This window comes from Fopius arisanus, unplaced genomic scaffold (assembly GCF_000806365.1).
Source record: "Fopius arisanus strain USDA-PBARC FA_bdor unplaced genomic scaffold, ASM80636v1 scaffold00090, whole genome shotgun sequence".
In the NCBI taxonomy this organism is placed as follows: Eukaryota; Metazoa; Arthropoda; class Insecta; order Hymenoptera; family Braconidae; genus Fopius; species Fopius arisanus.
Genome location: NW_011887829.1, coordinates 456,959 through 482,810, shown reverse-complemented (window position 1 = coordinate 482,810; position 25,852 = coordinate 456,959). Strand labels below are relative to the sequence as shown.

At 35.1% G+C, this 25,852-nt stretch overlaps 1 protein-coding gene across 1 annotated transcript in view; it reads left to right on the top strand.

Moving 5' to 3' along the window:
* Positions 1–770: 770 nt before the first annotated feature.
* Positions 771–25,852, top strand: part of LOC105270567 (uncharacterized) — a gene marked incomplete at its 5' end in the record, with an annotated part of 33,414 nt that continues 8,332 nt past the window's right edge. The window contains 5 exons of the mRNA XM_011311596.1: positions 771–982; positions 7,419–7,557; positions 9,818–9,967; positions 11,641–11,784; positions 24,141–24,362. Coding sequence (XP_011309898.1) covers positions 771–982; positions 7,419–7,557; positions 9,818–9,967; positions 11,641–11,784; positions 24,141–24,362 — 867 coding nt within the window. The remainder of the gene's footprint in view (positions 983–7,418; positions 7,558–9,817; positions 9,968–11,640; positions 11,785–24,140; positions 24,363–25,852) is intronic.

Here is a 25,852-nt window from a genome sequence, read left to right as displayed (position 1 = left end):
AAAATTTATTTATTTTTTTTTCATGTCTTCATCAATGGATTCATCATCACGTGCTGACGACATCGGATTGACTAAATTCCTGTCGACAATTACACTCGATGCGGTAATGTACAATTAATTGATTCCCTCAATTTGGTAAATGCAAATGGATTTTGGAAAAAAAAAATCAAAATCCCCATCACTCATTGGAAACCATTTTATCGCTCATTGAATCACTCGTTCATTTCCACTTCCATTTAACACTGACCCCTAATTTTCTTCACCACTGGACCAATGAAATTAAATGCCTCTCGTGTAACTTCAACACTCGTTAATGTAACATATGTATCACCTCGTGAATGGAATAATTATATTTTCGGTGGGTGCAATCCATCGGGATATTTCACAATTGAATTGACACGTGGAAATCGATGCACTGAACATTCACCAAATGACATTTCAAAATCATTACATCTCCCTTTTAATCCACTCGTTTATTTCTCATTGCATCCAATTAAATTATTTCTATTATTCCTCTCTAATTTCGTCTCAATAAATTCACTTGTCGCGTCACAATTTGCCTTGTCATTTTTCCCGTCATTTTTTCCGTTATTTTTTCCGTCATTTTCTCGTCATTTTTCCCGTCATTTTCTCGTCATTTTTTCCGTCATTTTATTTTTTATTTATCTCTCGGTTTTTCACGCGCTCGTCTGGGAAAATTTATGTTATCACTCGACTTTAACGCGGAATGTTGCAAATTTTGCCATTTTTTTTTTTCTTAAAATGTGTAGCTACTTTGTTAGGTACACTAAAGACCTATCAGCGAGCTGCTTGCGATGAAGAAACGATGTCATTGCGATGTCCCCCGGGCACTTCCATCTCAGTCGTTCATGCAAGATATGGGAGAATTGCTGAAGCAGCCGCTGGTAAATGTAACAATCCGGAATTACCCGCCTCGGTTGCACCGACTAACGAGACGTGTTTACTCTCTCATGCCCTACAGGTATTTATTAATAACAATATCAGCATGTAAATTTTTTATTGCCCAGTCATTTCAGCACGCGCCTACAGCATGACAATTGTATAAAAATTTATTTTTACACCGTTAAATATTTTCCTCCCCCAGAATTTTCTGAAATTCCAAATTTTATTTTCAACTCAAGAAACGAGAGAAAAATTTTTTAAACGAATTCATGCATTAAAAAAAATTCAATTCCGAATTTATTTCATCAGAGTTATAATGGGGAAGAGTTTAGAATGAAGGGATAGGTGATAAAATTTTGCAGGTGTAGTACACTCAAATGAAACTGCCGCCTTGAAATTCGAATTTTGATGCTGTAATGTGTACCTTCCATTTGAAAATAAACGGGTATATCTCTCGCGAATAACTCACCATAAAACAACTGGTGTGTACCAAAATCTACCACTAATGGCGCCAATTTTCGTAAAATCTAGCTGAGATATCTCGAGGCATTCGGGAGCGATCGTTGACCCGAAAAGAATCTCGTTAGTTCGACTAGATAGTGGTGTAAGCCATACAGAATTACGTGGGGATTTTAACAATTCTAGATGACGAATAAAAAAGGGAATATATCAGCCCTTAGAGGAATTCTTTATTGAATATGAAATGAATTGAAATTTTTTCCACTCAAATAAAAGAAATACCGGCAAAGAGAATGTATGATGAATTCACAAGTTCAATCATGATTTTTCGTATTCATGTCCATTCTCTATTCACTATTTTTATTTTTTTTATTTTCTATTCTCTTCAAGTTCATCTCATCTGTCGGATGCATGAGGCACTCGTTAAATTTTGAATATACTCATGTCTTTTCGAATATTTCACTGGGAAAAATTATTTCTCTTAATTTTCTATGAGATTCCCCACGTTTTTGTCCTAGTAGAATTTTTATGCCATTTGTTATTGCAAAAGATTTTTTCGGGTGAATTAAATGGAATTGCAAATTGATGTTTCACGGCTTCCTGAATTCAATTGAGTTGCCAATTGTTATTTTATTCTCATCTCGCCTGTTATTTTTCTTTATACAGCAATGTTGATAATTGCTTCACCCGAATATTTAATTGGCCAATATTTTCTTTAATAACAATTGAATGGAACGATGGAGGGACTGAAGATAGAAGCCCATATTATTTCATAAATTTTTCCTCCGACGTACCTCTCAAACATTTTCCATTTTAATATTTCAAAATAAGTGGAAATGTCGTAGCAATTTGGCGTAAGTTTCTTGCATTCCTCCATTAAAAATAAAAAAAAGTCGTTTGCTCTCAGGGAAAAGGAAAATATTAAACGGTAATATTATTCATGTTAACATTAATATTAAAAAAAAACATAATGTCTAGGATGAAAGGCAATTGTAGAACTAGAATAGATGGAGTAATTTTATTTAATTAATCCATGCATTGCGATTTTAAATGGAATTTAATGGGACGTCGGACGATTTCTCTCTGGGTTTTACATATTTCTTGAAAACGAGGTTGTCATCGTTTCTTCGGGGAAAATTCACCGTTCCTTCTATGAATTGATGAGGAGAATCTCAGAATGATTGACATCGAGTGACGGTTTTTACCTGAGATATTGGAGATAGAGTTCCCGCATTATTGAACCAAATAAGATTTTTGAGGGATTCTCCCCAGCAGTTTATCCTCCACGAGTGAATTTTACGAAATGTTGAGAATATGTCGGTTATGAATGGCAATTGCCTTCACACGGATATATCAAGGGGATGCAATATGTAATTTCAATTTATGATTTCATCTGCGAGTACAAGTATCAAGTGTAGGGAGTCGTGCCAAAAACATTTGTTGCCGGAGGTGTTGACAGTATTTATACAGCAGTTTATGTTCAAGATGGGGAAATCCCTTTTTTCCATTTCCAAAATCAATAATTTTTTTTGTTTACTATTTATCGTCGGAATATTCGAAATATAAAAAAGATAAAGCAATACTTCCACCACTTTGCTACGGAATTATTTTAAAAATTTATAATAATAATATATACCTATAAATAATTCAGCGGTATAAATTCTAAAGTTCATAAATCAAAGTTTCTTATTTACAACTCCATTTGACCATTTGTGTGGGGGTAAAAAAATACCTCACCCGCTGCGGTAAAATCGTCCGGAAAATCCCATTAATTTCCATCCAATCGTAACGAATATTATGAGAATTCATGGCTATTTTTGCGGGTAACTCATCGGGTAACCCCATATGCATAGAAAAACTAAAAACATAAGCCTGAGGGGCGAAAGAAAATTTAGAAAATTTTCACTGTAGAATGTACTTCACTAATTTATCCCGAATATCTAATTTTAATGAGTTCATATTAGTTTATTCAAAATTAGTACTTTCTGTTGAACTTCAATATTAAATGCACATGGGGGTAACTACGACTTCCTAGAAATACATTCTAGATATCGTAGCCGCATTCTGGCATCACCAAGTCGTTTTCGTTTAGCATGTTTATTGAAAATTGAGAGGGAGAAACGAATATCGCTTGAAAACTCCCGGGAAAATGCAGATATATAAATCCAATCGAATTCTGCAAATCGGAACTTTCGTATTGTTAAGAAATATTGAATGTCATGGGTTTGATTATATTTTTCCGTCCCCCAAGAAACTGCGATAGTACATTTGAATAATTGCGCTAATTTCTCACAACGAATTGCTATTAATTTTTAATGCTCTCTGGGGGAATCTTATTTAGGTGATTTTCTCGGGCAGTAAACCTTATCCTGTTTTTTTTTTTTTGAGTTCTCCGGTGTTCTGGTGGGTAAATGGAACAGGCAATGGTACAACCAAGAAGTCATGCTCTTGTGTTGTTTTATTTTTAATGCACTTCCTCAGGATTTCGTTATCCTTCATCATTAATGAGCGACGGAAATGGGAAAAATCTACTTTTAAGAAAATGAACTGTTAACGTTTAGAAATCCAACTAAAAGATCATTCCCAGATTAATTTATTCAATTGTTAATTCAAATTAGGTCAACCGAGGTCAATTGAAATAATCTTTGTTATAAAATTTTTTGTGAGGATTCACGCAAGTGGATTATTATTCCGGAGTATTTCTTACGTCGATGTGAAATTAGAAAATATATCACGAATTTCATGGAGCAAGATTAAATGTCACTTGTGCAGGACAATTTGGTTTAATCATATAAACCAATTAACTGGTAAAGCTGCGGGATGGAATGGAGATGATTCCATTGGCGTGGATTGTTGCAAAATTGGAAGCGTTGACAAGCACTGGTCTATGATAGAGCTAGAACAGAGACAGTGGACAGTTGAGCTAGTGGATAATCGCGAGCGATGAATTGAAGAACATTTGACATCGGTATTTGATCATGGACTGTGGAATTCTGTATATATGTACAGATGGTAGATATGTATTCGTGAGATTATTTGGTCGATGGGATGCTTGGGAATGAATTCAGGGGTATACTTGGTGATAGGGGGAAATGTCTCGGAGATATTTCTCTGACAGTGCGACAATGTCATTTCAATTGTCATTTTCTCTCGCATTAATTTGTGATTCAGTATTTTTGGGTGAAATATTTTTAAAGGCACAGGCTCAAATGGAATTTAAATTCACCTGCTGTCAGTTGAAACATCCGCTTAGAGATTTATTAATTCATACTTGTTTTAAATTGAGGAGAGAAATTTTTAACGATTGTGTGAAAGATGGATTTTGCTGGAGTGCTTTTCCCTCGTGAAATTAAAATGTCAAAGCCCAGAGTTTTCACTTCTCTGTCGATTCTCTCGTTCGTGATTTGTTTGCCTTCAATATTCTGTTCTTCATTTTCAAATCAAATCCTTCGAAATTCAATTCTGTTTTCTCCTTATTGCAACGTCTTCCCTTTTCTACGTCCCTCATTTCGTTTTCTTCCTCGTTCTATAACATTTTCCACAGTCATAAATATTTCCTATAAAAACTACATCGTTTTATGAAATTTCTAGGGACATAAATTTCAAAATTCTGTACATGGTCTGTCTCATAGCGATAGATAGGAAGTGGTGAAAAAAATTATTTTGTCAGGGTCGGTGAAAAATTGAGCATTTTTTTTTACCGGTTATTTACGTCAGGGGAATTCCTCACATCTCTCGTAAATTCCAACATCATGGAAAAAATATTTCACACTCGAGTTAAATTTTTTGTCGCCATCCGCCCCTGGGGTGATACGGCGTCTCCAGATGGCGGCGCCTCCACCTCGCATTTTCCAGCAGTCATTAAAATTATTCGTCTCACTCGAATCACTCGCAGATTGTTCCACCATGTTCTCACAGAGTGAACCATTTTTTTAAGATATCTTTCATAAATTTCCTCCTCTTCTCGCCTGAGAATTCGCAGATGAAATTTTCCCGCTCATTTCGCTAGTTCTTTTCTTGATAGTTTTTTTTTCGATCGGGGTAAGGAGAAACAAATTTTCTTAGACCGCTAGAACAATTTGGAATAGTGGACTGAGGGTATGGATTTCAGTGAAGTAGAAGTTCCACAACCGTAACAAAATAAACGAGTTGGACGATCCACTCCCAAGTGTGCACTGTACTGAAGAGGATAACGCACAATGGACCTTTTTCTGAGCAGTGAAACGTGAAATATGAAATCGATACTGGAAGCCACACTCCACAGTCCTCAGCAGATGGACGTTCGGGATTTTCAACCCTTATTCGAGAATGTTACCACCCGCTGCGCGTCATCGCCATACTTTAAAGTCGGTGATGAGAAAAAAAAAAGATTGAGTGTTTTTCACCAAGAGCTACGAGAAATGCCATTTCACTCGAGTGTCATTTAACAGACACGAAAAAAATTCATACTTGCAATTAATCAAGTACCAAAAATACTTGATTAAAGTATACTTTTTTTTCCTCCCCACCCCATTCGAAAATTTACTTTCGTGGAATAATTGGATAGGATGAATTTCGGTTTCATTTTCAATCGACAATTTTTTTTTCCGAATTTTCATCAAGTATTTCAAACACAAATTTCCAGCGTACTTCGATTTTCGATGACCATTCATCGAAGTATACGTATCGTATTGCGCTTCAGTGAAGGATTGAGGGGTCAAAAGCTGTTGAAAAGTTGCGAAAAGTGGATGACATTCTTCAGAATCCACATGACAGTAATAATTTAAACTCCCCAGAAAAAAAATACCATTCAATTATTTCCACTTCACGTTGAATTTTTCAAATAACACGAAATGAAATGTTGAGTAAATTTAATTAGCGTTATTAATTGAACTGGAAGTTCAATTGCAATGTCAATCCAAATCGCGAGTTCATCAATTTTCCCCATTGTGTCTCCTCTAAATCAAAATCTCGGGTTTCGTAATTTTCGTGGTATCTAGAGCGAATGGCGATTCTGCAATAAATACATAATTGAATATGCCATACGTTTGCTCACATCTGCTCTCCGGGTATCATTAACCGTCGACATTTGAGTCTAGGGACTACCTTCAATGTACGTCATTCCCCACGATTCACATTTGTACGTTCGCACTATTCAATTAATTACCCCAACTGTAATGATTAATAGCATCATTAGTAGAAAGGATCGATTCAACTTTATAGGAAGATAATTAATTTTCTATTCGGCATTCTCACTCTTCGTCGGTTGCTCCAACATAAAATTCCCTGATTTTCCACAACTATCGGTTACTTTAATCGTGATTCATGAATTCGTAAACTTTGCGAATTAACATTTCCAATCGTGTCCGATAATTCCACTGTTGGGTGAACGAGAATAATTGTATAAAGTGTATTTGTCCAGGAGTAAAAGGAAAAAAAAAAATGAGTACTTCAACTCTGGAGATTGAGAATACCCATTTTTCTTGAGACGTGAATATAATGCAGGCAATCAGAGGAAGAGGAAAATTCTCCCTAAACAATGGCTTGAATTGTTTACAACTTCTGTCTTTTTGAAAAATGGAAGAATAGTGGAACAATAAACTGCCGAGTGGAATAAGTAAAGTTTCACCGACGCACCCGTTGGCATTACTCGTCAACTTTGACTTGTTTCGGTGGTCGTCAGGCTAGTTTACGAGGCTAAATTCCAAGGGCTTTTTCACTTCACATATATCGTTAAACTTTACCCCTTCTGTCCCCTCTTGCACCAATATTTCACCCACTTTACACCCCCAGAGTGCATCATCTGCTTGAATTTTCCGAGAGTGCCCTAAGTACCTGTGTTAATCCCCCTATTTTTTTCATTTACAATCAACAATCACAGAAATGATAAATAAATAAATTCTCATACTCGAGATGTAATTAAATTGGTAATTGCTCTCGAATTTTTATTACACCTGTCCCTCAAGGTATCAATAATTTTTCAATGTTTTGAGGGGCTAAATAATTTTATTTGCGGTCAGTGTATTAGAATAATTGTTGCAATTGATGGAACATCTCTCTTATTAATGATTTTACAGTATTCGCTGTTGCAGACGGTTGTGGAAATATGCCAGAAGAACCGAAACTGCAAGTTTAATACAAGCCCAAAGAGTTTCCAGAATGATCCTTGTCCAGGGTTAGCCAAGTACATCGAAGTCGCCTACAAGTGTCGTCCCTGTAAGTACCTCCAAGAACATTAACGGATAAATTAATCCCTCGGTCATTAAAATAAATGAATATTGATATAGCATTCAACTTTCCGGGCGAATATTCCATTGAAAGTGCAAACTTTTGGCGACTCCACTTTCGTTTTACAAATTAAGAAAAATAAATGGAAATGCGACAAGTAAAATATTAATTATCACGAAAGATTTTTTTTTTTCATTTTGAAATTAAAAATTCATTGGGAATGAGGAATTTAATTACACGGTGAGAATTACTTCTTCAAGTTAATGCATATAAAATACTTTCATTCAAGAGGTGAAAATTCGTCACAGATGTATTTTTTATTTTTTATTTTTTTGTTTATTCTTGTTTCCATTTCCATTTATTTTGCTATGTCGCAGGATCTCTCTCCAGTTTCATTCGGAGCTCCCACTTTTATTGCAGCTCACGTGTCCTTTACTGTCACACCTTGTCACGTACCATCACCATTAAATTGCGCAGAAGTGATCAACAGACGAGTCAAATAAACTCGTACACATGTTTTTCATGACCCAACACCCAAAACCCTTTTTTTTTCAACAACACACATGTAATCGTCACGGAAAAATCAAAGTTTTTTCAATAGTCCAACAAATTTCCGTACACGAAAAGAAATATTCAGTAAAAATTATTTTTACCAACACCGGAAGTAATAAAAAAAAATTTACGTGACGGTGTATCGCCATTTTTATTGAGCAATTCATGAAAAAAAAAGAAAAAAAAAATTGCGGACCGCTCTTAAAGAATGTAATTGTTCTGTCAAATTTTTTCGTTAGGAAAATATTCAATTTTTATTGGACATTTCTCCCCGTGTACCCAAATGAGAATAAAAGTTTCGGATAATTTGACAAGTGGAACAAATTCTTCGTGATTTCGAACGATAAAAAATTCTACTCCATATTCAATATTCTCCGGACAAAATGGTGCCCTCGGGCGATGGGCTTTGACTATCCCCACGAAAAACCGATTTAATTTCAAATTTCATTTGAAATCAACGAAATGAATCGAAGTCAATGACACTAAAGCCCCCGAATCCCACGAATAATCCCGGATTTTCAACCTGACATGCCACCGATAATCATAAAATCCCCCATTTGTTGTTATTTTTTATTGTTAATACCCATACAGAAAATTGGATATATAGACAACTCCATATCGAAGACTGGATTTCCTTCCGAGATTTAATTAAATAACGAAAAAAAAATGTGTGGATTATTTAAAAAATTGCCCACAGGGTCCTCTCGAATTATTTATTTAACAATCGATACGGCAATTGTAGTGAATCTTTGGCCTTTCAGTTCTTATAAAAGTTGGAGTGCTGTCGCTCTTGTTACTCGACTATTTTATTTCTTCTTTAATATCAGTTATTATCGAATGCATCATCGGCGAATATTAATTCCATCTGAATAGAAATCCAGGTCATGATTATAATGAAGTAAAATTTCTATTTGCAACGTGGGAAATTGAACCCATATCTCGATAAATTGTTATTGCTAATTATTCCATCGTACGGGAATATTCCTCATTTTTTTCATCTATAATTGAGAACTAATGAACAGATTCTACTGACCCACATAAATAAATATTTGATTGAACATGAATTTTTGAGTTGATTGAGGGTCTACAATTGCATTCTCCAGTGAAAAAATCATTGATAAATAAAAAACAGAGAAATAAATAAAAAAAATCAGTTTCTTTGATAATCAACTCTTCATTATTCCATATTTTATATGGAATACAATTCTTTTTTCATTCAATTGCAAGAGCAATGGCATTGTTATCAAGAATCAATTGATAATTCTCACTTTGCGTTATGCATTTCGTTTTATCGGTGTTTCCCATATTTTATTCTATCTGTGCCCATACCGCATTTTCTCTTTACCCGAATCAATTTAAATAATGTATTTCATCAAAGAGATAATAAATGCTCAATCCACTGAATAAATTATCTGTCCACTTTGTTCGCATCATTTACATTCCACGTTCCATTGATTACAATAATTTACGCCATTGAAAATTGTTGCAATATTTAATCTGCTGTCGATGATCGCCTGTGGGCACATAATTAATTACTGTAACTCTTATTGATTTCATATTATTTCACCATTCTATTGTAAATTTGTCGCCAGTCAGTAATATTTAATACTATTGTGACAGTCCAGTGAGTTGTCGAATTGCATTTTGTTATTTATTTATTATTATTTTTTATCCATTCATTTATTTTTTTTTATAGATGAATTCAGGAGCAAAGTTGCCTGCGAAAGTGATGCTGTCAATCTCTTGTGCTACCCTGGAAAACGTGTAGCTATTCTGAGTGCCTCCTTTGGACGAACTGAATATGAATCGCTGCAGTGCCCTCAACCGCATGGAGTCAAAGAAGAAAGTAAGTCATAACTTTGAATTGATAAAAAAAGTCAATCCACCTCTTTCCAATATAGAATAGAAAATTGATCATTTCCTTTTGAAGAACCCACCACTCAACTCAACATTAAACATTCATCCCCGAATAATAATTCATTCTTTGACCGAAATCAATAAAACAACTTCAATTAATATTATTCTTAACTAATTTACTTGATTGATAAGTGAAGTGAATTCAATTTTTAATTGAAAGTTGCATTGTTTGAATTTTTCTTGTACATTAGAAATTTTTTATTTTTCCAAACGAATGGAACGGAAGGAAAATTCTTTTCTGGCATGAAATGAATTTACTGTCCGCAAACTTTTTCCCTCTGTCACTGCTGTGTCATTATTTCCTGAGTGTCACTTGGACCGTGGGGTAATTGGTTTCTCGGAAATAACAACTAAGTTTCGATATCAATAATATTGGTAATATCTCTCTAGTGTCTGAAAGCATGACTAAGTTCATGTGACTATTATCAAGTGCTCAGAGTAGTGGACAACGACAGATAGGAATGTAAAAAAATTTGATTCCATGCCAACTAGTTATTCCATTGTAGTCACTATTCATCAGCGGTGACGTTATTCAAGATTTATGAACGCATTAAGCAGTCAAAATGAGCAATCAAAGACGAGAGTAATTTTTATCGTCTGAGAGCACTAGTGATATCACATTTACTGGAATTTACTGGGGATTTAAAAGAACGAAAGAACTCGTTGGGATGACAATAACATTTTTCCAGCCAAGAGGGTAAAATAATCGATTGAAAACACTCAATGGTTTCCAAAAAAGAGTAACAATGCCTCGTAAATTAACCCCACGTAACTTATACCTCGGAAATATTTTCAAAGCCATCGACCAATTGAAATTATTCTTGGAATTGATAAAGAAATTATTTCCTTCACCAATGAAGGTATAAAAAATTAATCAATGCCACATTTATCAACCGCAAGTGAAGTTGGAGGATTTAAATCTCACCCGTCACATCCATTCTCATACAAACCAGATAAAAATGGTGGAGAAAGCAAGAATTCACTCCTCGAGCCATTCCTGACAATTAATGGTTGTGATCCCTATATTAACTCCCCCACCATTTTCAATCCGTAAAAGAAATATCAAGTCAGCTCTACATCTCCTTCACTCCAATAACTCGGTGTCTCGATGAAAAGAGGAAAATTCTCGTCAAACATCTAGGTCGTAGTGTTGTAGTAGTCTATTAAAAAAAAAAATGGTGAAGGGGAGCTGGATAGGAGTGTCAGTTCATCGCCGTTAGCAACGTTATATTAATATAAGAGTGTGTCTGACTTTCGCATTAAAGAGACGGGAATCCTCAGACTAGGGGTCTATGAAAGGATATCTCGAGGTAATTTTTTACCCCCCGACAAACGCACAACTCCACTCGAATGTGACAATGAGAATTGAAATCCTGGGATGTGAAAATAATGGATGAGATATTTTTATGGTGAAATCATGAATATAATCGTTTTAAAAATGACTCCAGTGATGGTTGAAGACATATTTATTTATCAGTACCTTATCAATAAATTGGAATAGAAAGTATTCAAAGAGAGGGATTGCCTATATTTTTAAATTATATCGATTGTTTATTTAATTGTTTTTTAAAATAATTCAATAATTCATTAATCACGTTTCAGCTTGTACTGCTCCATATGCAACTGAAACAGTAATGCAACTGTGCCACGGTAAGCGGAGATGTTCCGTAACTGCCAATAGTTCCACTTTCGGAGACACCTGCAAACCCGACACGAGAACTTACTTGAAGATTATATACACATGCGGTAAGTAGAAAGTTTCATTAGTTTTAGGTAAAGACTCGGTCTGATTATGACCATAAAATAATCCACTCCCCGAACTCGATTGAATGTTCAAACGCATGATAAACTCCACGATTCGATAATTATCTATTATTATTGTTTACTAGATATTAATTTGAATTATTGAGTTCTATATTTTTTTTTGGTTTGTGTGAATGCATGAATTTGGGGTGATGATGACATTTGGAATAGAAATAGGAGATATTTGACCGGTTAAGTTTAGTGACCTGGCGAATTGTTCACGGAAATATCCTCATCCCTTGAATGATGACATTGCATTCAGAATGATCTACTCCCCGGGCATTCGCTCGTCAATTCGTACGTGAAAGCGGAATTGTGGGTGGGGTTGGAGGGGTAAAGGGGAATTCGTGCGTGAGTTGATGTTCAAATATCTCTGTGATTCAGCCCCAAGGACTTACAATCTCAACCTTTGAAATATTAGTCGGTATTTTATCGGTTGCTTAGGCCTAGAGCTTCTCTTATCTCAAGTCATTCCTCAGCCGTTTAATCTGCGAATTAGCTCCACCTTTTTTGGATTTTATAGATAAAAGTTTTAACGAGAGACTTTGAGAATAAAACGATTGACAAATCATCTCACTTTTTCGTGGAGTAAACACCGAATTTTATGTGTGTATGTATATTTATTTGTGTGGGGATGTAAGACGATAAATTGGGGAATTTTCTTATTCACATGCCTCAGTTGACGATGAAAAAACGAGAAATTCTTCTTGTTGAGTGAATTTTGAGGAAAAATTCAAATACGTTACTGCGACGGAGACATTTCTTGATAGGTAGAACTCCGAGGTATTTATCGATTGGTTTTATACATGAGAATAGTACATTCCCTTCCGTATCACCCTCTACATCCCCCGCCTCAAAAACTCGAAAGTTTACCAAAGAATTTTTAGAGGGGTTGAGATAAACTCGCTATTTCGCACACCAAAAATTCATACCAAAAATTCATACCAAAAATACCAAAGTTCATATAAAAAATTCATACCAAAAATTTATTCGATATTTATTCATATTTTTTTCTGATAATTCAATTGAGACATGCATTATGGCACTCAATCACGATCGAACTTCATTAATCAATCACTCAACTCCTCATTTACGACTCAATTTACAACGAATTTCATTAGGGATGCGGTGAAGACTATCTGCCATTCTAGATTGCCTTTCAAAGTGCAGAATATTCTTGAACTCATCATGATGCAAACTGTCACTAAATTGCGGTAATTGCCGTGAATCCTTGCCTATTCCTCACTTTATTGATTGACCAGATGTCTGCACAAACATCGTACATTCGAAAATGGAACACCTACTTTATGCCATTATCCGCATTCGCTATCATATCTAATCGTGAATTCTAGTATCACGTGGGAATAACTGAGGGATTGGCGATATCACCGGTTAAATTGATTGTTTGAATACTGCGAATAATCCGCGAGGGGATTCGCTCTTGAAAATCACCATTATTCACTCCTCCCGAAAATCATCAACTTGTTGATAATTTGATAAAATAATCAGTGACACTCGATTGGCTGAGTTGCAATGGCCGTATTCCACTTCTAATGTTTAAATGCATTTTCCATTAATATCATTAACTGCTCCATTGAATCGTCCTCGGGTTTTTCTTTCTTGTCGGGTTGACGCTAACGGACTCTAACAAGTCGAAATTTATCTTGACTCTTCGCGCTGTACTCTATCTCCTGATACTTGTCATTTTTATCGTACCATCTAAGTGAAGCATCGGACTTGGAACGAGCTACCCGCAATCCCCGAGTAATTCTCTTGGAATACCGTGGGTTCAGCGAGATTCTCCTCTCCCAGGAAGTGAAAAAGACGAATGCCGGGGAGGGAGATGGATGAAAAAAAAAAGATATAAAAAAAAGAAACGAGCTGAGACTCTATGTACTGATTGTAAATCGCTTCGGGTTAGATAACTCTCTTCAATAAGTGGTAGACCGTAAGTCCCGATCGATTTTAAATATTTCTACCTCCGGTTTTTTCGGTATTTTCGTTGAGGGGTAGTAAATGTCCCTCGTGTTGTGGTTATATTACACTTATGGTACAGCGATATCTTTTCGCGAATGCTGGAGGGGGAGGGGCTTAATTTGCCTCTCATTTCCTACGTACATGCGGCAACGGGTAATTAATTATATCACCACTTTACGACAGCGTCCGAGTGATGTGCGAAAATCTGTGGAACAACTTTTTTTTTTTCAATTAACAAAATCATATTTTCTTGGGGTGTAATTATTGCGGAGTAATTAATGCGGAATTCAATTGTCGCGGGAGGTTTTTAATGGCGGGGGAGGGAGAATTTTAAATCGACTCGTGATATTTATGTTCGGGTTATTTTGATGTACGTTATGTCTCCGGGACGCGATTTATCAGAAAATTCAACACCAGGATTTTGGGATTTATTCATTTATTGTCGAACAAATAGTGGAGAATGACTCGACTGTTGCCAAATTCAGTCTTCGACCGGTACTTTTGTAGTATTGCTCTGTTTTATGGGTTTTCTGTATTTGTACAGAATTTTTATGAATAACGCGAGAAGAAACTCGAGAGTTCTTGACCGGAATTCAAACGCAGGTTCGAGCCAAGTGCTTTGTCCGATTAAGCTGTCCGGTAGTGGCAGTCACCATTTGTGTTGTCATTGACATTTCTACTCGGGTTTTCACTTGATTCATGATTGATTGATTCGATGTCTAGTCCATTCAATCCCAATATAATCATCTGCAATTAGTTAATTTCTATTTTTCGAGCAATTCATATGAAATTTCTCTCATTTCTCTCATTTCAAATAAATCGTTAATTGAATTCGTTGAATCCTGCTATTGTTTATTGCGAGAAATAATTTTATTTGTCACATTTAATTCGAGGGAATCATTTTTTTTTGGGGTGTGTGAGATGGAAAATGCAGGAATAGAGGAGTAAGCGAATGGAGAGTCAATTGCCAAACAAATTGCTAATTTATCAGCAATAACTCATTTATAATAGCGCAATTATCCACTTGTTATTTTTAACATAATTTTCTCCACACATGCACTCGACATTAGCCAGTGCTCTGCATCATTCTCTATTATTTCAGTTCCTATTCGCTTTGATTCTGTTCAATCTGTCAACCCCACAAGGCCATCCATTGAAATATCACGATTTTTATTGTCTAAACAGTTTTTGATGCACGGCATAAATTCTGGTAATTGAAGATACAATTTAAACGCTAAATATTATTCTAGTATTCCGTTATTCACTGATTACATTCACCTCGAGCGCCAGCTGATGATTTCCGGGATTGAGTTGTGAAAATTAAGGCGGAAATTTCCAACCGGAAATCTGGGTCACATTGAAAATTCTGATTTTGTGAAAAAGAATGAAGTTTTTTTTTTTCATTGGGGGGTGAAAAAAATACTCGATCAGATCCATCTTTATTTATTTAGTCGAGAGTCCTCAGGTATCGCTGGAGTATCGTCAGAGTATTTTTTATTCTCTACAGAGAAAAATTCATACGCATTCACTTTGAGTTATTCATTAATGAATGAAATATTGAAATATCATAATTGAAGGGATCGTTAAATTTTCCGGTTCTAGATATTTTTCCAATTACGGTGTACAACCGAGTGCCTGCGAAATGCACTAGTTTCCAGAGTAAATTGTAATTAATTATTTCAGTTAAGACACGAGAGAGAGAATTCTTTAATTATTATTCACACATTATTCCATTACTTGATGTGACGTGTTGTGGGGAGGGGGAAATAACAGTTTTTTGTCATTTTAAAATTGAAAAATTCCGATGAATAATTGGGAAGGAGGTCGGGAATAAATATAGCTCATTACAGAATTAACTTCGTTAAGAGAAATCTCAGAGGTACCACCGAGGGTTTGGGGTTGATGTTTTAAGCCAGTGCGATCAATGATTTGGCTCTCAGAAAAATTTATGGAGTGAAGCATTTACGGTGTACCGCACTTCTCTTTACCCTCCCGAGAGGGGGAAAAAAAAAAAGTACCTAGAGTAGACCAAGTGGAAGAAGCTACTGTTGCTTTTATCAACGTTGCGAAGGGGTGAAGGTTTAAAGTAGAGGAGACGCCCCCGCAGTGGCCTCCATCTATCCAGGGAAAATAAATACAGCGGAGAAAAATACTCATTCAATCGGCTACCCGGTAAAATAACCCAGTGAAAATTTCCACCCAACTTTGTATTCATACGCCAACTCACGATAAATCCTCTCACGTTGATGTGGGAAATTGAATTTTCCAAATCGTCTTTTCCTTCTGCAAAGTCCGGGGGTCCAAACGCGCCCCCTGAAGGATAGGAAGGGGGGAGGGGGGGGAGGGGGAAGGGGGATCCAAGGGTTCAAGTTGTCAATTTTTTTTTTGTCAATCCATTTATTTTTTCACTCCACATACGGTAATGAGACTCACTCTAATTATTTTATAAATATTTATCATCAGATTGTATTATATATTTATATTATATTATTTATAAAAATAATTGGATTGAATGAGTAATTGATTTTTTTGTATATTTGAATTTTTATGGGGTAGATCGGTAACGAAAAATGTTTTATTGATTTTAATTTTCTCTGATCGGATGTTGAACCTCATTATCTCCCGGATGATCACTAGTATCCATAGGCAGGTGTCGTTAATTCCGATTGAATGATCAATGAGAAAAAGCCTTTACTTAAGCCTGATCAAAGTACTAACCAACTTACCCTCAAATCCCTCTGTAAAATATGCATGCACATCGGTAGATATTGTAACACAACATTCACCCTTTTCTCGGCGGAGCAATTCGATGGCTTTGATTCAGTGGCTCGTTAATGATCCACATCGTTTACAGATGAAAGATACTTTAGTTCTACATCATGTGGGATTTACAAGGTTGCAAACAAAAATTTATTTTCCTACAAAATCAATTTTTTTTATGAAAATTTGAGGATCGGACATTTTTGCCGACATTTTGACAGAGTCATTTATCACGGCGCGTGCGGTTGACGAATTGGTAATTAATAATTGATGAATTGGGAATTAATTTGAAGGGAGATTGAAGTTGGAGAATTTTTTTTTTTACTCGCTGTCTAAATGACTCTTCAAAGTACAACATAAAAGTAATTATGGATTAATTATACTGTCACGTTCTATAATTCCATGAGGAGACATTAAATTCAGTTTTCCTCCGAAATGTTGGGGCTCGAATATGCAAATACCGTGACAACTTTCCTGAGCACATTTTTGGGTATAAATGGAAAAGTTAGGAGAACATATGTTCGCCTAATATTAATTAATAATCAGAGGCATCAGAGTGTTGAGAAGTTTTCTCATTAATTTTTCAATCCATTAATTATTGAAATCACCTCACGACGCGTGAAAATAATTCTCCATTTTTCCATTTATAACAAATAAATTAAATACCAAAGTTTATTAACTTAATAAATTATTCCCTGATTATTCTCGTGATAATTAAACTGCCACTTGTAGTTTTAAATTATTCAATTAACAATTCGTGAGGGAATTGAGATTAATTTTAATGTTTATATTTTAATGAATTATTGGAATAATGACAAAAAATTATTGAAATGTCATCACGAGCTCGTGATTTTCGTGAATTTATGAGGAATTGGCGGGAAAGTATTGCGGCCTCTGAAACAGAATTCCAATTTTAATATTTGAATTATCGCAAAACTTTTCACCCACTTATTCATCGAGTCGATTCAGCCGTTGGAAATTCAAATGAAAGTTCTATATTTGGAGGCCTATCCTCAAGAACTTCACCCCAAACTTGTCTTATATACTGATTAGTTATATAAACTAGGATCGTCTCGCAGATTTCATCCATAAATTCGCAAATAAGGTACAATTATTATAATAACTCGGCGAAGTTTCGGGAGAATGGAAATGAGACGGGTATTTCATTCAACTTCCATGATAACAACATGATTTTAATTATCTTGTAATTACGCCTGGATTTAATGAGCTATTTGACTCGATATAAATACCGAATCGAGTGATTTGACAAATTAGTGAAAAAGTTTTTAATTGAAAATCCAGTGTAAATAGTCGGGGATTTTTTTTTACTCTTGACGAACTTTTCGCGAGTGAGATGAAAGTGAAATTAAAATCCGAATGCCTTCAATTGTTAGTCCCATTTCAAGGAGAGGTAATTAAGAGTCAAGGAATTATGAAAGTTCTGAGAGGATTGGGAATTCGTCCCACGTCGATACGTCTCATTTTTTTTTTGAGAAATATTTTTTATTGGAAATAAAAATACTCGGGGTTGAAAAAATTTTCTTCTGAGCTGCTAGATAGGATTATGACGCAGTATTTCAACTTAACAATTTTTTAATAGTCGGCAATGCTCGTGAACAGTGAATGGGTCATTCTAACCCAACGGTATTTGCCTCATTAAATCTTTATTTAATCAACTCTTGTCTCTCAAACGCTATTTTAACTTCCCATAGTGAATATTAAAACGCAATTATCCAGAAAATTCGCTGGCATTCGTAATGTTACTCTCGCGAGATGTCCCGGGCACTTCTTTTCACCTCCAATTCCCCATTTTTTATTCCCGTAATTATCATAAAATAAACAATTGTCAACTCCGCTGATTCCCCAAAAATTTCAAAATCGAAATGCGAATCGCTGCGAATTCCACGTGATATCTCGAGACTGAAGAAAGATACCGATATTTCCATAAATATCATTTTTGTAGCTCTCCCATTTTCCCACAAAAAATGTCGATACCAAAAAATCGTTATGCTCCTTCAATACCGAGATATCGTCGAAAAACAGTGCCTCGAAAAAATGCACTCATTCTAGTTTACCACTTGGTAACAGAAATTACATACGGGAAATTCCCGGGGGTTCACTTTGTCGTTCAAATATCGATTATACGTGATATATCGGTATATCTTTGAAAATGCATTGAAACGTCAACAGCTCCAGTGAGTGGATCACAAAGATGAATTTGTATCAGTTAACCGCGACGTTGGGGGTACGTCACAGTGGAATTCGAGGCTCGTTAATACGTTAAGGTCGAGAGTGTGCTGTGGCCTAGACGAGATAGGTCATTTACCAGTTACCGTATACATAGACACAAATGTACAGCCACTGACTTTGTTTTCACCCTAGTCTCTAACAACTCGATGGTACTCCACCGTAACGAGTTCTACTCTCTTCACTCCTCCCTCACCTGTACTACTCCCGAACACAGTAACGAGCTTTACAATTACCCCCTCACAACTACCCATCGATACTTGTTCAATTTAATAACAACATTGATTTGCTAACATTTGTCATCATCCCCTGATAACATCCCCTCACTCAGAGAATTATTTACATTCTTTGGAATTTCCTCCATTTTTAAATATATTAGTTTCAAGATTAAATTCTCAATTAAAGTGGAAAATTAATCATCCTTAATTGACAATTAATTCATTTTGTTAATTATTGATTTATGGAAACTCATTTTTTTTTTGTGGAGTAGAATATATTTTTTTTTTATTATATTTTTTTATATTGATTGAAAATTCGGTACATGATGTGGAGAAATATTCTGGTATGATACCAGGATATCCCGAGGTTCAACGGATAATTTAATCCCGCGATTCTCAGTGCAGATACTCGCGGTGGGGATTTTAAATAAATATATCATTCAGGGATTAAATCCCCAGATTTTATTGGATTATATTATATTTATAAAAAAATGGCAGTGATTCTCTATAAATAATATCGATAATTCTCTCCGTCTTCAATTTAATTAGGGAATAAATTTAATTAATAAAAGCCGAGGGATCGCGAAATTGAGGGGAGAGTGATTTTTGTCGAGAGATTTTTCCGCGGAATTTTCCAGAATATCTTGACAAAACCCCAGACACATTTTCACTTTTTCATGACATTTCATGTGTTTGATCAGGAAAAAGTGAGTACCGGCCATTTCAATGGCGAATGCATTGAATAAACCGGTGAAAAACAAATATTGAGGCATTGAAGTACATTCTCCATTCCCGATTGAAAAAAAATTACCTGCACGCCATTTCATTTCGATTTTTGATAGTCCATTATCAATACTGTTTTATTCCCCTCCATTCAACGATGAATTCATCCCTCAATTATTATTTTAATTACACTCCAGAAATTAACGGATTCGTTAATAAAAAATTGGGTGTAAATTTTCCGGGATGGGTTGTAAAAAAATATAAATTTCCATCACTTGAAGTGTTAATTATCCAGCAGATAATTGAATAAATTATTCCGAATGTAATTATCAAATGACTTTAGCAGTTTAATGGGCCTGAGAGTCCCAATTTTAAAATTCCACGTGGAAACGTTAATGGAGAAAGCCGAGGGAATTAATAGACATAATGGATATCCACCCGAAGTGTTCCCTTGAATTTAGAGCGATGCCTTATCACAACAGACTGCCGTTATCTCTCAAAATGATACTTCGGAGAGCAATTATTGCTAGACCTTCAAATTTTCTTTATCGCCTCCAATTTACCGTTGTCTCTGAAATTAGTCTACCCGATCATCTTCGTACACCTCCCATCCACCCAATTATGTACGTTTGGTACTGAATCCGTGAATGTAATGACGACTTGTATGTGTGGGTGTATGTGAAATAAGGAGAGTAATAATGCGCAAACTCAATGAGATAGAAGGAAAAGGGATCGTCGACCCCAGGAGAGCCACTCAATTTTCACACTTCGTTTATGAAATCACCTCAGTGTACCCTTCAATTTCTTACCCCATTGTCCGAAACTTTATTGTTGTCCCATAAACAATTTTATTTGCGCTGTTTATGACACTTAAATGAATTAATTACTCCGGTTGTTTATATTTAAAAAACTTCACTGCGTTAATTCGTTATTTATTCAGTTGTTTAGAGGGTTTAATTATTTTTGGGGGATTGCTAATTTAATTCGATTCAATTTAATTATTGATTTAATTGTTATTTATTATTTTGATAAAATAGTATTTCGGTTTTGAAAAATGGGAAAAATTGAAGGCAATGATTTTTTTAAAGAATAAATTATTGTGAGATGAAAAATTATTGAAGGGATTAATATTCATTTTTATTTGAAAACTCATGAAGTTTTATAATTTATTTAAAAATCGGGGCTCTACGGGAAATGGATAATTCAATTGAAGTCGTTTTTTTTTTCTGGAAAATTAAATTAAAATTTTTTTTAAACAGTTTTTGCATGGGGCGGGGTAATTGTCGGTTTAATTTTATTTTCAACTGGAGATTTCTAAAATGGCTGATGGTGAAATTTGTTCAATGGTCTATTCGCTACTTTTTGCCAGATTTAGTGAAGTTTTGAAGGGCTGGGAGACGGTTTTTGCAGTTAATTTTAGAAAACTGGGGTGCATGTGAATTAAGTAGGTCGATTGCTAGTGGAGTTGAGGAGTTTTGCTGGTAACGAATGCGGTGAATGGTAAAGTGGCTGGTGAATTGCTGAAAATTCCGTTAATTTTCCATTTTGCCACATAATTTGTTTAAACCTCAGAATCACCCACTGCCCTAGCAATTTCTCCGAATAAAAAAAAATCCCCTAAAACCCGTGGATTCCCCAGCAACAATTTCCTTCAACAACAAATTACCTAAATACAAGTGTAATTAACACCAATAATTATTTTCTTTTTACCCAAAAAATATATGAATGATGGAGGGAAAAAAATTGATATTTTAGTGTAGAATTCCATCACTGGACTGGCGATAAATTCCAGGGGTTGTTTTTCAAAGCCCAAGTATTTCCCATAAATCAATTGATACAGTTAACAATCAAAAAACTCCGGTCAATATGTATGTAGGGCAATTACCCTACTTTTGTGGAATGGGCCGAACCGGCAATTTGTCCTTGTCACAGCCATCTTTTCTCCACTTTTCAATTTACTGGCTGTCATATCAAATTGTTTTTATTTATTCGTCCTTTTGTTCATCAACACTTGGTATTCGGCCAATATTCTCGTGCATAATAGCCGAAACACGTGGAGCAAATAATTGATGCATTACATATCGAACAATAATGATTATTTTATTGTACAGCTGTCATGAATGCCGTATTTGTGACGTGATAATTCACACCGTATTGCAATTATCGAGTGAGGAGATTGAAATATCCGATACACGTGATCACTCGGGGATATGGAAATTAGCGGACATCTGGTGAATAATATTGGTTATTTATTCGAGTTGTGTTGTTTTGATTTGGGTGTCGATACGTACGTGTTTCCTCTGGCATTGATAATATTCGCGGGTTATCCGGATTTTCCTATTTGCATTACTCATACGGCTTTCTTGATTTATACCGAGTCCATTACACCCCGGGGAATAACTTAGTAAATCCACTTGTTCGCCGACAAAAATTGTTGCTATCAAATTAAATCCCAAGCAGTCGAAAATATTTTTTAAAGAATCATCTAATTAATTTAATATTTCGATAAATTCGTCGCAATTATTATTAATTATAAATACTGTTATTTAATTATTATGACAGAAGAACCTTTTGGTTTTTTCGCGGTGAATCCTCAAATTAATAATCATAATTGTGATTATCATTAATAATAATTAATTATTTTCATTACTTCAATTTTTTTTAAGCCGTAATGATATGCAAACCGCTGGTACAATCGGAGAATTAATTTTATTTTTGCAATTCTACTAAATCAACATTTTTCAAAACGCTCGCGAGGTACCAGAATTTTTCGCGCAATTATAATCGCCTCCCTTAAAAAAAAAAAAAACGTGCAACGTTTTTTTCAGGGATCCCCGAGTGATTACCCGCTCCCAAAAAATATTAAAGCATAATTTTTTTGCGAGTAATGGTTGATGAAAAAATATCCCCCACGATACGTGCCTAAACGTAAAAAAAATGGAGTGAAGCTGCGGCTGAATTTGAAAAAGAAAAAAAAATATATTCAAACGAAAAATTTTGCAGTTATCGCGGGAAAAATGATTTACAGTCCAATTACCTCGAAAAAACAGTAGTACAGACGTACAAAACCATTTTTTTATTTAATGAGTGTAAATTGAAACGCGAGTGTAAATTAAACCGTGAATTACCATTCGCGATGTACCACAAAATGGCAGCGATTTAGCAGTGAAGCATTCAACAATAATTCGCCGCAGATATGCATTTAGTACGTGAAACGAATTCATGCAGTGCAAATTTTATGCCCAGTAACTTGTTTCTAACGAAAACCGTCCACATGTTCAACGGTAATTGCAAGCCCGGAAGGAAACGTACACACCGCAAAATACGTACTTGTACGTACAACCTTTGTTACACTGTCTATCGCATACATAAATCCCAGAGACTACCCGTAAGCCCAGTAACATTCAACCCCTGCATTTTCACCCTGTTTTTCGGCTAAAATCGGTTGAGGAGAATGTCCAAGGACCCAGAGAAAAATAAACCCCAAAAAAAGTACCCGATAAAAAAAAAATTATACATTTTGCGAAAATCGGTATTTCCACGAGTCCCGGGCGGGAATTCAACTGCATCTCCAGAGTAAAGGAAAAATTCTCACTCGACTGGGGAGTTTGAAAATTTTTTATTCATGTCCACCAAACATTTCATCTGGGGTATTATTTATTTAAAAAAAAGCACGGGTGAGTGGGAGTTATTAAAAGTGGACTTTTTGCTGTATCTCTGGGGAGTGGAGAAATCCCCTGGGGGACATGAAAATTTTATTTTCCTCAAGCTACCACTTACCGAAGGTGGGGAAAAAAAAACTATTAACGTGGGGGGGTGGGAGGGGGGCTCTTTCAATGAGGAAGGTGAATTTATTTGACGAGGATAAACAAAGTGGTTTTCTTCTCGCTGATTAAATGTTTGAGTTTTTTATGGATACGAGATAGTTTTTATGAAAATGGGGGATATCTTGGTTTTCCTCTCTTCACTCTGAAAAATTGACGGTTTGGAGAAATAGAAATCTTTATTTCAAAACTTTTTTATATTATTTCAAAGCAGGACTACCTTCAAATAAATTCATTCCAATTGTAAACTATTGTTCATTCCAATGTATCATTTTTCCAGGTGAATAAATAGCAGAGAGATAATTACTGAAATAATAACAACAATAATTATTTTATCATTTTATTTCGTCAACTGCATGTTTACAATATTTTTTTTATATAAATAATGAAATATGGAAAAAATGGAAAAAGTGGAAAAAATGGAAAAAGGGGAAAAAATGGAAAAAATGGAAAAAATGGAGAAAATTTTTCAATCAATAATAATAATAGTAGGATTAAATAAATAAGTTGAGGATTGAATTGAGTGAAATTTTGAATTGTTCTCGGATAGTTCCAAGAGGCGTTTTGAGAGAACAATTCGCTGGTGATGTTGAAGCAGATGAGATGGATCTTGCTCCGGAGTTCGATGAGGGTTTCGACCGTACGGACTTTAAGACTGAGTTTAGTCCAAGTCCAAATCTTGGGGGACCGCAGCCTCAACCACGAGATAACGGCACAATGAAATCACCCACCGTAAGCTCCTCACCACCCCGCGCCAGAACCAATAACGACAGTAAGTTTCTTGAATATATGAAAATTTTACATATCACCGCATGCAATGGAGATATTGAACTCTTCAAATGCATGATTCAGTGAATTTTATTCTGCATTTTGTCGCTATTTGTTTATCTACTTGTTTATAAATTTTCGCAACTGCATGAGAAGTACTGAACAGTTGCCAACAACCGTCACTATTGTTTATTGTTTAATTGTTTGATTATTCCGGAGGGTATTTGAATTATTTTTAAAGACCAAAATTATTAACAACATTAACATCCGACGAACAATTTATTTTGCATTATTTAAAAATCCAGAAAACCTCGGGAATTGAGAAAATTATTTACCGAAATTGTTATAAAAAATCGGCACGTCGAATGGGTGGAGTGGAGGAATAAGAGCTTTTTTTCATTAAAAAAAATTATCTCCCGTTGAGAAATTAAATAGTTAACAACCATTTACAGTAAAAAAAACACTAACGTATTCGGGTCCGCCGCTCCCATGACCATAAAAACCGCCCTCGGAGTCCACTGAATACAAAAAGGGGTATAACATCTGGACTAACACTCTGGAATCCCCTAAAAACCCCATTATATCATTGAAAAACTTAATTGTTTTCGATTTTCCATTAATACCGGTTTTGTCGGTTTGTGTATTGAAAATCTATCCCAGTGAAGACTCCATGTTGAAAGTTCTAATCATTAAAGAACTTTCCAAGATGAGATTACGATCGAAGCTCGTTCCTTTTATTAACTTTTAATTAAGTGGCATCGCAGTGATTATGAGTTCAATGGTATTATCATTTCTTTCTTGCGGTTAAATCTCGTGTTCAGTTTCATTGAACAGTGATTTTCGCGTTCGAGGGCCGAAAACTTTCGCCATTTCGAATTATTCAGGTGTTGAATATTGCATTATCCGACGACTTGCCGAACTTTTAATACCGATTTTTATTAATTATTATCACAATCGGGTGGAAGGATAATTATTATTTTTTGGTAGAATTTTTGTTGACAGTTTTAATGAAATGAATTTTTTATTATCGTACGCTCAATGAAATCGGTAATTATTTATTAACTTTTTATTTTTGCATTTATCTGTCGTTTATGTGATGGCGGGAATTTTTTTTTAATGATATATAACGAGTATAAGATATTGACCCAGAAAAACTCCCACGACTGCTCAATATTTCATTTTTCACTTGAGTGAATCTCACGTGATAAATATTAGAAATCGGGAACAAATCTTTCCGCTATCTCTTGAATTTCGTTTTATCCTGGAATTCAATTTCTGAGAAGTGCTAATTCATGTCGTATCTACCACACACTCGGTGCAATACTCACATCAACAACTTCAATTCCTGAATTAAATTTTTATTTTTACCATAGACTTTTTTTATTTCACTCGATTAAAATATTTCACCGAGCAATTGCATTATTGCATTATTTCTCTCGTATAATTCGCTGTATGATTTCGATAAAATTTTCCCTCACGTATCCCCAAATTTTT